This window comes from Bos indicus x Bos taurus, chromosome 11 (assembly GCF_003369695.1).
Source record: "Bos indicus x Bos taurus breed Angus x Brahman F1 hybrid chromosome 11, Bos_hybrid_MaternalHap_v2.0, whole genome shotgun sequence".
Taxonomy (NCBI): domain Eukaryota; kingdom Metazoa; phylum Chordata; class Mammalia; order Artiodactyla; family Bovidae; genus Bos; species Bos indicus x Bos taurus.
In genome coordinates, this window is record NC_040086.1 from 77,137,325 (window position 1) to 77,149,724 (window position 12,400).

At 48.6% G+C, this 12,400-nt stretch overlaps 1 protein-coding gene across 2 annotated transcripts in view; it reads left to right on the forward strand.

The window, feature by feature from the left end:
* Window positions 1-526: 526 nt before the first annotated feature.
* Window positions 527-12,400, forward strand: part of APOB (apolipoprotein B) — a 41,984-nt gene continuing 30,110 nt past the window's right edge. Inside the window, exons 1-12 of one of the 2 annotated variants that reach the window (XM_027555979.1) lie at window positions 527-727; window positions 1,053-1,091; window positions 2,113-2,228; window positions 3,547-3,692; window positions 6,248-6,401; window positions 7,418-7,573; window positions 8,255-8,379; window positions 9,072-9,157; window positions 10,453-10,672; window positions 11,407-11,634; window positions 11,857-11,974; window positions 12,096-12,242. In XM_027555979.1, the coding sequence (XP_027411780.1) occupies window positions 655-727; window positions 1,053-1,091; window positions 2,113-2,228; window positions 3,547-3,692; window positions 6,248-6,401; window positions 7,418-7,573; window positions 8,255-8,379; window positions 9,072-9,157; window positions 10,453-10,672; window positions 11,407-11,634; window positions 11,857-11,974; window positions 12,096-12,242 (1,608 nt within the window). In that variant the 5' untranslated portion in view covers window positions 527-654. The remainder of the gene's footprint in view (window positions 728-1,052; window positions 1,092-2,112; window positions 2,229-3,546; window positions 3,693-6,247; window positions 6,402-7,417; window positions 7,574-8,254; window positions 8,380-9,071; window positions 9,158-10,452; window positions 10,673-11,406; window positions 11,635-11,856; window positions 11,975-12,095; window positions 12,243-12,400) is intronic. The other variant, XM_027555980.1, reaches the window with a different exon arrangement.

Here is a 12,400-nt window from a genome sequence, read left to right on the forward strand (position 1 = left end):
GTCAGTCCCTCTCCAGACCCCTCTCTCCTTCTCTTCTCTCTCAGCTTCCTCCAGATGGACTGAGTCCAGGGCAGGTGACCCAGAGCCTTGGGTACTGATCTGGGTTAGAGGCCCCTAGGCAACCTCAAAGTCCACCAGGTAGGAAGGAAGTTGGGGTGGGGGGAAGGTCTCCACCTAGATGCTGGGAAGGACTAGCCATCCAGTGGCTACAGAGTCCATGCAAGGAGTAGGGACAGGCTTCATCCTGCGCTCAGTCGTCTCCCTGGGTCAGGGCAGTCTCCCCGGGCCCTGAGACCCCCGAGGACAGGCCAGGGGAGAGGCGGGGCCCCAGTGGCCCTGGAGGAGTCTGGGCTGAGCCCCCTCACCGGCCCCTCCTCAGGGCTCAGAGCCGGGCCTGGTGCGGAAAAGCAAACAGGCCCTGGTCGCTGCCCTTTGGACCTTTTGCAATTTGCCCGGTGCTCCTTCAGCTGCAGCCCTGGGAGGGCGGCCTCAGGCCTCGTATAAATAGGGCCCTGGGCGCCGGCCGTCCATTCCCACTGCAGGTGCAAGTGTGGGTCCAGGGCTGCCTGTGGGCGCCCGTCCCCCAGAGCCAGTGAGCAGCGCCGAGGCCAGGCCCAGACAGCAGGCGGGAGGGAGACACCACCCAGGTTGGCCATGGGCGCCCCGAGGCCTGCGGTGCTGCTGCTGCTGCTGCTGCTGTTCCTGGATGCCGCCAACGCCCAGGCCAGTGAGTGAGGCCACCCAGTCCCCAGGGTGCGGGGCAAGGGATGGAGGACCAGGGGCCCGAAGCCAGGGCCGGAGTGGTGGCTGGGGCAGCTTGGTCCCGGGACAGAGGGAGGGCAGCCCGAGGATGGAAGGACAGGGGCACAGGACCAGCTGCGGGGGGGCTCCTCTAGACTCAGGGTGGGGTCGGGGAGGTGATGGGAGGGACGGAGGATTCTTCAAAGCCTTCTTCCCTGCTAGAGGTTAATGCAGCGGTCCTCCTGGTCAGACCCTAGGACCCAGCTGGAAGAAAGGGAAAACCTACAGTTGCCTTTCTCCCTTTCTTACAGGAGATGAAGTGCTGGAAAATGTCAGCCCCAGCTGTCCAAGTAAGGCATTTCCCCCTGAGCTGGGAAGGGCGCGCCCCACCCCACCCCCCGACCCTCGACCCCCGACTCCTCCCTCTGCACCTCAGATCACTGAAACACCGTGATGCTGTAATTGGTGTACACTGCTCTGACCCCACGAAGCCAGGTCCTGGAGCCTCTGTCCCCTTGAGGGGATCTCAGCTCTTTCACTCACCCTTCCCCTCTGTCCCAAACTTTCAGCCTGGGGATAGGATGGGGAAGGGACCTGTTGGTCCGTGGGCACTTTAAAGAGACTGTTTGTCAGGGACTAATCATTAATCTGAAGCACAAGAGGAAATGCTGACTTTAACCTTCGTAGATGCTCACCCTGGGATTTGTATTTACCTGACCCCTAAGGGTCAAAGGAGACGGCCTTGCAGTGGTACCCTGTATTCTCCGGAAAGAGCGGGATGCTAACCTCTGATGGGGCAGCACTGCCATCTCGTGGGCGTCTGGCATCACTGCATCTGGACTCGGGACCCAGATGTTCTTTCTCTCAAATTGTTCAGGAAATTTCTCTCAAGCACAGCGGAAACCTCCAGAAATTCCTTCTTGGGGGTTTCTTAAGTCAGCCAGATACCCTTGATGCTTAGTGAACTTTGCCTCAGATATTTGGTAGAATCTAAAAAGAGCCACAGAGTTAGAGTATTTTCATGCTGAAAAGGCAGTGAGAGATATATTTGCTTTATTCTGTCAACTCTCAATTTTCCAAGGAGTCTTTCCTGTAGACTGTCTGAACCTCATTACTTGACACTCCCTGCCTTGTGCTTCAGATTATATATTCAAGGAATACCAGTTAATTTAAATATTAGCCTCAGCACTGTCGTAACGGAGAAGTTAAATCTATAAAGAAAAATTAAGTATAAGGCAAAATTAATTGAAAATAATTGGAGTTTAATTACCATTTTTCATTATCTGTGCCACTATCCTTCTATGCCCAGGATTGAATATCCTTGGGCGAGTTATTTCTGCCATGTAGCTGATGGATTTCTCCTCATTGTAGAAGATGCAGTGCGATTCAAGCACCTCAGGAAATATGTCTATAACTATGAAGCTGAGAGTTCCAGTGGTGTCCCTGGGACTGCTGATTCAAGAAGCACCACCAAGATCAACTGCAAGGTACGAGGGGAGAGGGAAGACCACTGGAGGACCCTGGAGCCCAGGGCAGAGCAAACCCGGCTTGTGCCAGGACTGTCATAACCTCTAAGTTCTGAACTGGCCCTCAGTTTGCAAGTCAGCTTCTGTGCTGAGAAGTTGTCTGCCTCTGCCTGCAGTGCGGGAGACCCGGGTTCAATCCCTGGGTCAAGAAGATCCCCTAGAGAAGGAAATGGCAATCCACTCCAGTACTTTTGCCTAGAAAAATCCTATGGACAGAGAAGCCTGGTAGTCCATGGAGTCGCAAGGAGTCGGACATGACTGAGCGACTTCACTTTCACTTTCACTTTTCTTTCCGAGCTGTAATTAGAATATGTGATCTAAAATGTCAAGATTGCAGACCAATAGATTTAACATTTTAAGAGATGTCCAGTGGGTGAGCATCCCAGGAAAGCATTCTGGAGTGTGGCTTTTATCATCTAACTGAAATAGTATCTACAACTAAAAACAAACAGAACAGAAAATTTTAAACGTGCAGTTTGTTCTCAGATAAAACTTCACCAGTTGTTGAGACAGACTGTACTCGTATCCATGTTCTGTGGAACAGATCTAAGGGCAACTATTGGGGTTCATGTGGGAAAGAGAAGTCAAACCGGGCCGCCCTCTTATTTTTAGGGCACCGGCATCTGTGCTGTCAGGTAAGGTAGCCATTAGTCACATGCGACTATTTAAATTGAATAAAAGTTGCTACTTGGCTATATTTAAATATAAAATAAAAAGTTTTAAATAAATAAAAATCAGTTGAATAAAAGTAAAAATTCACACTGGTGTATTTAGTCACACTAACTGTATTTCAAATGCCCAGTTGGCCCCCACACCTAGTGGCTCCTATATTGGATAGTGAGAAAGCAGACCATCTCCAGCACTGCAGAAAGCTCTTTAAACCGCGCCGGGTAACACAGAGGGAACTACTTAAACTCCAGCTGTATGGGAAGCTCAGAATAGGCCCGGAAAAATACACATGGTCTTGGATTTTTGGTTTTTCCACTGACATGAAGGAAGCATTTACTGTTGAAACCAATGATAGCCCTCCTCCTGCCTCCTGGTTTTCTTCCAAACCCTCACTCCTCAGCTGCATTTCTTCCAGCCAGTTGTACCTCTTTATACTAACAAGGAGTACATTTAGAACCAATAAAAAGTTATCATCCTTTGCATACAAAGGGGAAAACTTCAGAAGTATGGTGTCCCGTGGAACATGGGAAAGGTCAGAAAGCCCTGAGCTGGGGAGGAGTCTTGTGTCCTTGGTGGAGAATCTTAATGTACTGTTACCCTGTCTTCTCAGGTGGAGCTGGAGGTCCCCCAACTCTGCAACTTCATCCTGAAGACGAGTGACTGCACCCTGAAAGAGGTGGATGGCCTCAACCCTGAGGGCAAGGCCTTGCTGAAGAAGACCAAGAACTCTGAGGAGTTTGCTGCTGCGATGTCCAAGTAAGATGTGGGCATGTGCGTTCAAATTTCTGAGCCCCGGGCATCATGGCATGTGTTTCGCATGAGTGTGTGTGTGTGTCCAAGGGAGACATGAGTATGTGTTTATTGTTGGGCACATATGTGAATACACGTATTTGTACTCTATTCACCATAGAACAGGGAATTGCTGAGTTTTCACAACAATCAAAAAGAGGGAAGTAGTCTTTACCCTCCCCTACTGAAGTTTCCCTAATTATCATTTAAATATGGTTCTAAAAGATCTCACACTTTAAAACTCCTTGAGACAATAAAGCTGAGATGGTTTGTTTAAACAAGTGAATTCATGTTTAAAGAATGAAACAAGACTGTGCCTGGTGGTCCTCAGAGAGGGTCCGGGCAGGACTTGCTGTGACCAAACATGGCTCGGCTCAGCAGAGAATACTAGCTTCAAGGGGTCCGGGGAGAGCCACGGCCTGAGCGGGTCCCCCTCCAGGGCTGACGTCCTGCCAGTGCACGCTGACCAGACCTTTCCTGTTGCTTACAGCTGGCAGTGCTTCTGACTGATCAGTGTTCATGGTGTGTTGGTTGTTGGATTTTTTTGAACATCACCCCTGCCTCATCTCCAGATCACAGTTTGCAGTGTCTCCTGCATTGCAGGCAGATTCTTTTCCATCTGAGCCACCAGGGAAGCCCTTGTAGTGCCCTAAGTGTGTGCAAATACAGACAGTCATGGGGTTGTGGATTTGGTAACAATGGACACTCCTTCCCTGCCTATCTTTCAATTTGTTAAACCTTAGACTTGGAAGCCAAAATAGGCCCTGGTGCTTCTGTCTCTTACCAGCACATCTTATTGCATCCAAGACTTGGAAGCATTGGAGGGAGTGGGGCTGCAGTGATGGAAGGGGGTAGGAGTTGCTCTCTGGTCTTTGTCTGTTAGTTGCTCTGACTTTGACTAGTTGCTCCAGTTATGTTCGACTTAAAACCCCATGGACTGTAGCCCTCCAGGCTCCTCTATCCATGGAATTCTCCAGGCAAGAATATTGGACTGGGTAGCCATTCCCTTCTCCAGGGGATCTTCCCAACCCAGAGAACAGGGCCTCCCACATTGCAGGCAGATTCTTTACCATCTGAGCCACCAGGGAAGTCTTCTTTGGTCCTTACCCTCATCCAAACAAAAAAGACTCCTGCTTTTGGCCACCTTGAGGCTTTCCTGTGAGCCTGTGTCACAGTGTCTGGAATTTTCTGAGAGGATGTAGGGCTGTGGGAAGCATCCCTCATCTCTTTTTCTTTCTTCTGACTCAGCTAGAGCAGGTGGTGCCAGGCTCTCTGAAATCCCCTAGGGAAGTCCCCAAAGAAAGGTCCCTAAAATCAGAGTTGACCCAGGCTTTAGCCATAGCCTGAGATCATATGAAAGTGAAGGAATGTCCAACAAATGTATGGAAAGAAGCTCCAGTTCGCTGGTGGTCAGGAGATGAAATTAATGCAACAAGATATTTATCACCTTATACTCACTTATACCCTTAAGACTACAGAAACTTAAAACAGCAATAGCACCTATTGCTGGCAAGCCTGTGAGGCAAAGCATACCCTCACACATTGCTGCTGCAAAGGAGTGCCTTTAGTCAATTGAGTAAATTATAATGAAAAATACTTGGAGCCTTTGACATAGCTAAAAAGAAAAGTAGTAACATGTGAAGATAGATGCATAAGAATGTTTGTATCAGTGTTGTTGGTGGGGCAAAAAAATTTAAACACCCAGGAAGAGAAAAGGTGAATGCCATCAAATAGGAGACTATCTGAATAAAGAATAGATAACCACAGAGTGGACTGTTATACAGCTTTGTAAAAAGAACCTGTTAGAGTGCTACCAGATGACTCAAGGATTTTCTTTTTTTTTTTTTTTTTTACATTTTAAGTAGATTTTTATGATTAAAGTCTTTTTTTAAATTTTATTTTATTTTTAAACTTTACAAATTGTATTAGTTTTGCCAAATATCAAAATGAATCCGCCACAGGTATACATGTGTTCCCCATCCTGAACCCTTCTCCCTCCTCCCTCCCCATACCATCCCTCTGGGTCGTCCCAGTGCACTAGCCGCAAGCATCCAGTATCGTGCATCGAACCTGGACTTCATGGAGTAGAATTAAATGAGAAGCACAAGATAAACACAAGTATGCATGATGCCATGCCATTTGGATAAAACCAGCAGTGACAAACTATTTCTATGAAGGCGTTTTCACTCCCACGCTTCTGTATAAGATCATATGAGTGTGGAGACATGAATGGAATGCCCAGTGGGGTGTTCTGTGGGGAGCGTGGCTGCAGAGCCTGATATGGGGAGAGAGAGGGACTGGGTGAGCCTAGCCAAGCCAAAAAAAAAAAAAAAGGAAAAGAAATGAAAGAATACCAGAAGCATACACATACTTGTATACTTTTTTGAAAATATATGTATATGTGCTGATATTTATCAAAAACAATGTAAAAAGAAAATAGTAAAAAGGAGGCTGCAAAGCCACCTAGCCTATGGCTCACGGTAGAGAAGGGACCCTCGGTGACCATACTCTCTCTGCACCAGGTACGACCTCAAGCTGGCTGTTCCTGAAGGCAAGCAAGTTCTACTTTACCCAGAGAAAGAAGAGCCTAAACACATCCTCAACATCAAGAGGGGCATCATCTCTGCCCTCCTGCTTCCCCCAGAAACAGAAGAGGCTAAGCAAGTGTTATTTCTGGTGAGAATTTTAAAAGCTGATAATAGTGGTCCTTTGAACTCCTCTTCATATAATGGAGCTGGGTTCCACTTATACGTCAACTGGATCGTGGGCTCAGCTGCATGGCTAGTTACACAGGAGGCCCTGTATTGGTGTGAAACATGTTGCTCAGAGCTCCCCTGGTTTCCGGGCTCACTGAGGGCCCAGCCCACACAGCCTGAGCAGGTTGGGTCTAATTTTATAGCAGTTTCCGGGGAGTCCTGACCACCCTACCCTCTGTTTGATTTTGTTATGTTTCCACAAGGTGGAGCACAGTAAGGCCTGTGTGTGTGTGTGTGTGTGTGTGTGTGTGTGTGTGTGTATGCAATTTTTGGCCACACTCTGCAACATATGGGATCTTAGTTCACTGACCAGGGATTGAACCTGTGCCCCTTGCATTGGAAGGCAGAGTCTTAACCACTGGACCACCAACGAAGTCCCCTGTGCGCATTTTAAACACAGAAAATAATTGAATCTATTTGTCAGCCTCTTTTAAGAATCCCAGGTTTTGCTCTGAGGATGCATTCAGCTTAGTTCAGTCCCGTGAACATTTTTGAGCTCTTACTGTGTTCTGAGCTCTGTCTGCACTCCACGGGGAGCAGACACTGCTGCATCCCGCAGGGGCCCCTGCACATGGAGGTCTCAGGTTCTGGGGGGAGAACCAAGACACATACAACACAAAGCGGATTGGAGTACATGCCATAAATGAGAGATGGAGAAAAGGCTCCGAGAGCACAGAATATGCAACCAGTGTTGGCCGGGCCCTAGGAGGGCAGGGAGGTGTACCTCAGAGCCAGGACCACCCTTAAGAGGTTTTCTCATGCCCACCCTGTGCCCGGGAACCAACCGCACCCATGTTCTGTCCAAGAGGACGAAGCTTTCTCCCAGATCCGTGTTGCCCTTGCCTTTTCTTACAGGCTTCTTTCCCAGCCCCACCCCAAGCACCTAAAGATGGTTCCCTGCATTGAGTACACTTGTTGTATCTCCTGCTGCCCTAGGATACCGTGTATGGAAACTGCTCCACAGACTTTACTGTTAAAACGAAGAAGGGAAATGTGGCAACAGAAATATCTATTGAAAGAAACCTGGAGAAGTGTGATCACTTCCAGCCCATTAGCACGGGAGTTAGCCCACTCGCTTTGATTAGAGGCATGGTAAGTTTCACATCAGCATTGCTATGCACACTGGCAGCAGCCTCTTCGTTATTAACATTACGGAATGTTAGAGCTAGAAGGGATCCCAGAGAAAAAATTCTAGGCAGAGAAAACATAAGGAGCGTAGGAACAGGTGTGAAGTGTTCGTGTGCGGTAGGACAGGGAGTCATGTTAGATGTGTGCATGCATTCTAAGTCATTTCAGTCATGTCTGACTTTTTGCAACCCCGTGGACTGTAGCCTGCCAGGCTCCTCTGTCCATGGGATTCTCCAGGCAAGAATACTGGAGCGGGTTGCCATGCCCTTCTCCAGGGGATGTTCCCAACCCTGGGAACAATCAAACGCATGTTTCATTGTGTTTCCTTCATTGGCAAGCAGGTTCTTTACTACTAGTGACACCTAGGAAGCCCCATGTGCTGGATTCCAGGTTATAAATACTTTGTACAGATCAGAAGTCTCCTGGAGTGAAATAAGGAAAGTCTACAGCCAGACTCAGCTTTTGGGTTTTCATCCCCTTGACTAAAAGTCAAGTATGAAGCTCTCTTCTCTCTCTGAGTTTATCTAGTGGTACAGAACCCCTGTTCCCCCACTTTCTTCCCTGAAGGGAAATACATATGGGAGAAGACTCAGGTTCAAGCCCCAGGGACTGATGAAAATGCTTTTCCCCTGATCCCATTCACAGACCCGCCCCTTGTCAACACTGATTGGCAGCAGCCAGTCCTGCCGGTACACCCTGGACCCAAGGAAGAAGCACGTGTCAGAAGCTATCTGCAATGAGCAACACCTATTCCTGCCCTTCTCCTACAAGTAGGTCCCCGGCTGTAGCCCCAATTCCTTATTTATGGGGCCATTAGGAGCTGAATGCTTCTCGGTGCCCTGTTGCAAGCTAGGCTGTGCCTGGGAGGAGGTGTGAAAAGGTACAAAACAAAATGTATTTCTGTCCTCCTGTCTCAAGCTAATAGGCCGTTTGGTAGGAAAGACTTAGGCATGAGGAACAATTCAAAACCAACAAAAGATATCTGAGATCCAGACTTTAAGGGCTAGAGATCAGGAAAAACTGGAACCATTACTAGCTGCTCAGGTTAGAAAGGCTTTACAGAAGATGTTGGAATTGGCCTAGAGACTTACATATCCATTTTGCAAACTGGTCAGCCAACTAGTGTTGACTGAGTAACCACTATCTATATTCTTAGCACTGAACTATGGGAGATCACAGAAGAATTTTGGAGCTTAGTGCTGGTTCATTCCCTCTGGGCACTCTGGAACGGTGGAGAGTGTAAGGTGCATGTGTCCTTCTGATGGAAGGACAGCCAGCATGACCAGAAGGAGCTGTTGCTGTTCACAGGGGGTCAAGGACAGCTGGATATAAATAAGTATGGTTTGAAAGGGGAGCAGGATTTGGGGAGGAGCAGAGATAGGGGAGACATTCCACGTGAAGAGCAGAGGATGCAGCGGGGAGCCTGGCCATCCGTGACGTGCTGTGATTCCTGTGTTGCCAGGAACAAATACGGGATGATGGCACAGGTCACACAGACTTTGAAACTTGAAAACACACCTAAGATCAACAGCCGCTTCTTTGAGGAAGGTAAGGTGTGATGGTTGCCAGGGTTGGGAAACCTGCCCATGGGGTACCAACCATGGCTTAGCTCCTTGCTGGGCCCTGTGAGAGTCCTGGGCTCTGGGCTTCTGGCCATGGGCCATTCTCCTGAGAAAGCCTGTTCATTTCAGAATGTCAGGTGGCAATGGGATTTATCCCTTTCCCCTTTAGGAAAGGAGAGAGTTCTCCCAAAGCTCCCTGGCTTTAGGAAGTAGGAAACTGGCCTCCCAAGTCCACCTTTGGTAAATTGGACAGCTGGGCCTGAGCGAGGTAGGGCAAATGGGAAAGGTCAGGAATCAGTCTTTAGAGCTGAAGGGAACTACAGAAACCAACCTCGGCCTGCACCTGTCTTGTATGTCAGTGAGCCATGTGCCCTACCTCATTCGCAGCCACCTGTGGTGTCAGGTGGTGGCAGCATGTGCCTTTACACCCATTCTACGGAAGGAAAGGGATGCACAGAGAGGCTTGGTGATGTATTCAAAGTCACAGACTGTTAGAGGCGGTACAGAATGGGCCTCCAGGTCTAGTCTAAGTCAGGACTCCTTCCTCCGCACCACCGATTCACCCACCTCCTGGGCAGAGGTGAGAACAGGGTGATGGAGGGAACACAAAACATCCCCCCAACACACACACACAAACTGCCATTAGACCCAGTGGAAAGACAGGACAGGTGAGGGCCAGTGAGTCTAGCCTCCGCTGTTATGTCAGCAGCACCTCCTCACCAGTTCTTTTGGGCAAAAAGGTCATTCAATCCAATACAAGTCGAACAAGCCTGGATTCAATCCCAGCTCTGCCTCTTACACCCAGAAAGGTCTTGGGCATGGTAAGTGGCTCACCTCTGGGTCTTAGTTCCCTTACCTTTAAATTGAGGAATAATATTAACACTGGACTTCCCAAGTGGTGCTCGTGGTAAAGAACCCGGCTGCCAGTGCAGGAGATGTAAGAGACTGAGGCTCAATCCCTGGCTTGGGAAGATCCCCTGGAGAAGGACATGGCACCCACTCCAGTATTCTTGCCTGGAGAATCCCATGGAAAAGGGAGCCTGGCAGGCTACGGTCTATGGGGTTGCAAAGAGTCCGACACGACTGAAGCAACAGCAGGTATGCACAATATTCATGCTAATCACAAGGAGAGGGTGGCAAGTTAGGGAAACACTGAAGTCAGAGGCTTCTTTTCTCCGCCCCCCTCTTGCTGACCCCTCCTGGATCTCCAGCTTCTAGAAGAAAGATGAGGTTGAGATGCAGGGGTAAGCTGGAATCCCTCTGACACACTCCTCCTTCCAGGCACTGAGGCAGTGGGTCTTGCCTTTGAGAGCACCAGGTCCACGTCACCTCCAAACCACGCTGAGGCCATTGTGAAGACACTCCAGGAGCTGCAGAAACTGCACGTCTCTGAGCAGAATGCCCAGAGAGCCAACCTCTTCCATAAACTAGTGACCGAGCTGCGAGGCCTCAGCAGTGAGGCGGTCACCTCCCTCTTGCCGAAGCTGATCGAGGTGTCCAGGTATTTCTCGAGCAGTCGCAGTTCAAACCTTCATAGATTATGAGCCCATGGGAGCTGGCTGAGACCTCGGCCAGACAATCTCAGAAACCATTGAAATTTCAACCCATTTAATCAATTGAGTCAGTCAGTAAATGTTTGCTTGATAGAGAAATGTCAGCTAAGGTGTCTAGAGATACATGGGTAACACACACGCATACATTGCATCCAAGGTAGATAAATATTTATGTGTTGAGATAGGAGGAAAATCTTTCCCACATTTTAATGGGTATCTTTAATCCCTCATTCTATAATGAGTACCCTGGGAAGTGTGAGAGGAAAAGAAGTCTGTGTTTTCTGGAAGCCTGTAGGCTAGAGGAGAGAGAACTCAAGCAAACCAAATAATACCGTGACTTCTCTTTACTTCAGTGCAGTCTTAGTGCTGTGAAGGTCAGAGAAGGGACTGGGGACTGGGCGAGTGTTTATGTGGCATGTTCCATCTTCTGACCAAAGGGTAACAGTCCTCTCTGGTGTTGAGTCCAGGGGGTCCTTCTTCAGACTTTGCTCCGTGGTGCTTCTCCAGGGGATGCTACTTATGGGGAAGGCCTCTCTGTTCTCTAGGGATCTGAGTTAGATTCTGGAAGATGGTTGGATTTGGATCTTGAATAAGGGAATTCCTGACAGAGGGAACACTGTGGGCCAAGGAGGTTTTAGCTGCCTAGAAGGTGATCTTTCTTTCTCTGCCCTTTTCTTCCCAGTCCCATCACTTTACAAGCCTTGATTCAGTGTGGACAGCCCCAGTGCTACACTCACATCCTCCAGTGGCTGAAAAATGAGAGAGCCAACCCCCTTCTGATAGATGCCGTGACCTACCTGGTGGCCCTGATCCCAGAGCCCTCGGCCGAGAGGCTGCGGGAGGTCTTTAACACCGCAAGAGTGCAGCAGAGCCGGCTCACGTTTTATGCTCTGAGTCACATGATCAACAAGTGAGTTTTCCACTGGTTCTCCTCGTAGGAGCGAAGGATGACCCCATGTGTCAGTATTCTGTTTGTACCCTCCCTCCACTTGCAAATTCTGATACTTACCCTTTCGTTTGTCTACTGGTCAATTTTGAAAGTAATGACTTGAAATAAGAAATCAGCGAACATCAGTGTATATTTTAAGATAAACCTGGCTATGCTTGCTGAATCCTAACTCTTCTTCTGTAGCTATCATGAGACAAACCCTACATGGACACAGGACCTGCTGGAAATTGCTGATTACCTGTCAGAACAGATTGGCAATGACTGCACTGGGAACGAAGATCTCACCTACCTGATTCTGAGGGTATTTTCAGTTTTTTGTGTGTTGGTTTTGTATAATAGGCATCATTTCAAACACACTTTTTCTGTCTACCCCTCACTGCACCTTCTGTGCCCTGATTCTCTCTTGTTTATTTTCAATGCAGGTCATAGGAAATATTGGTAAAACCATGGAGCAACTAACCCCCAAACTCACATCTTCAGTCCTGAAATGTATCAGAAGTGAACAGCCATCCCTGGTGATTCAGAAGGCTGCCATCCAGGCCCTGCGGAAAATGGAGCTTAGTGATGAGGTAAGGTCAGCAGAAGAGGGCCGAAAATGACGAGTTGATTCAGATTAACAAAGATTTGGAATGAGATTCTAAATCTCACCATTCTACTGACTTTTTTCTGCTGCTGCTACTGCTAAGTCGCTTCAGTTGTGTCCAACTCTGAGTGACCCCAGAGACGG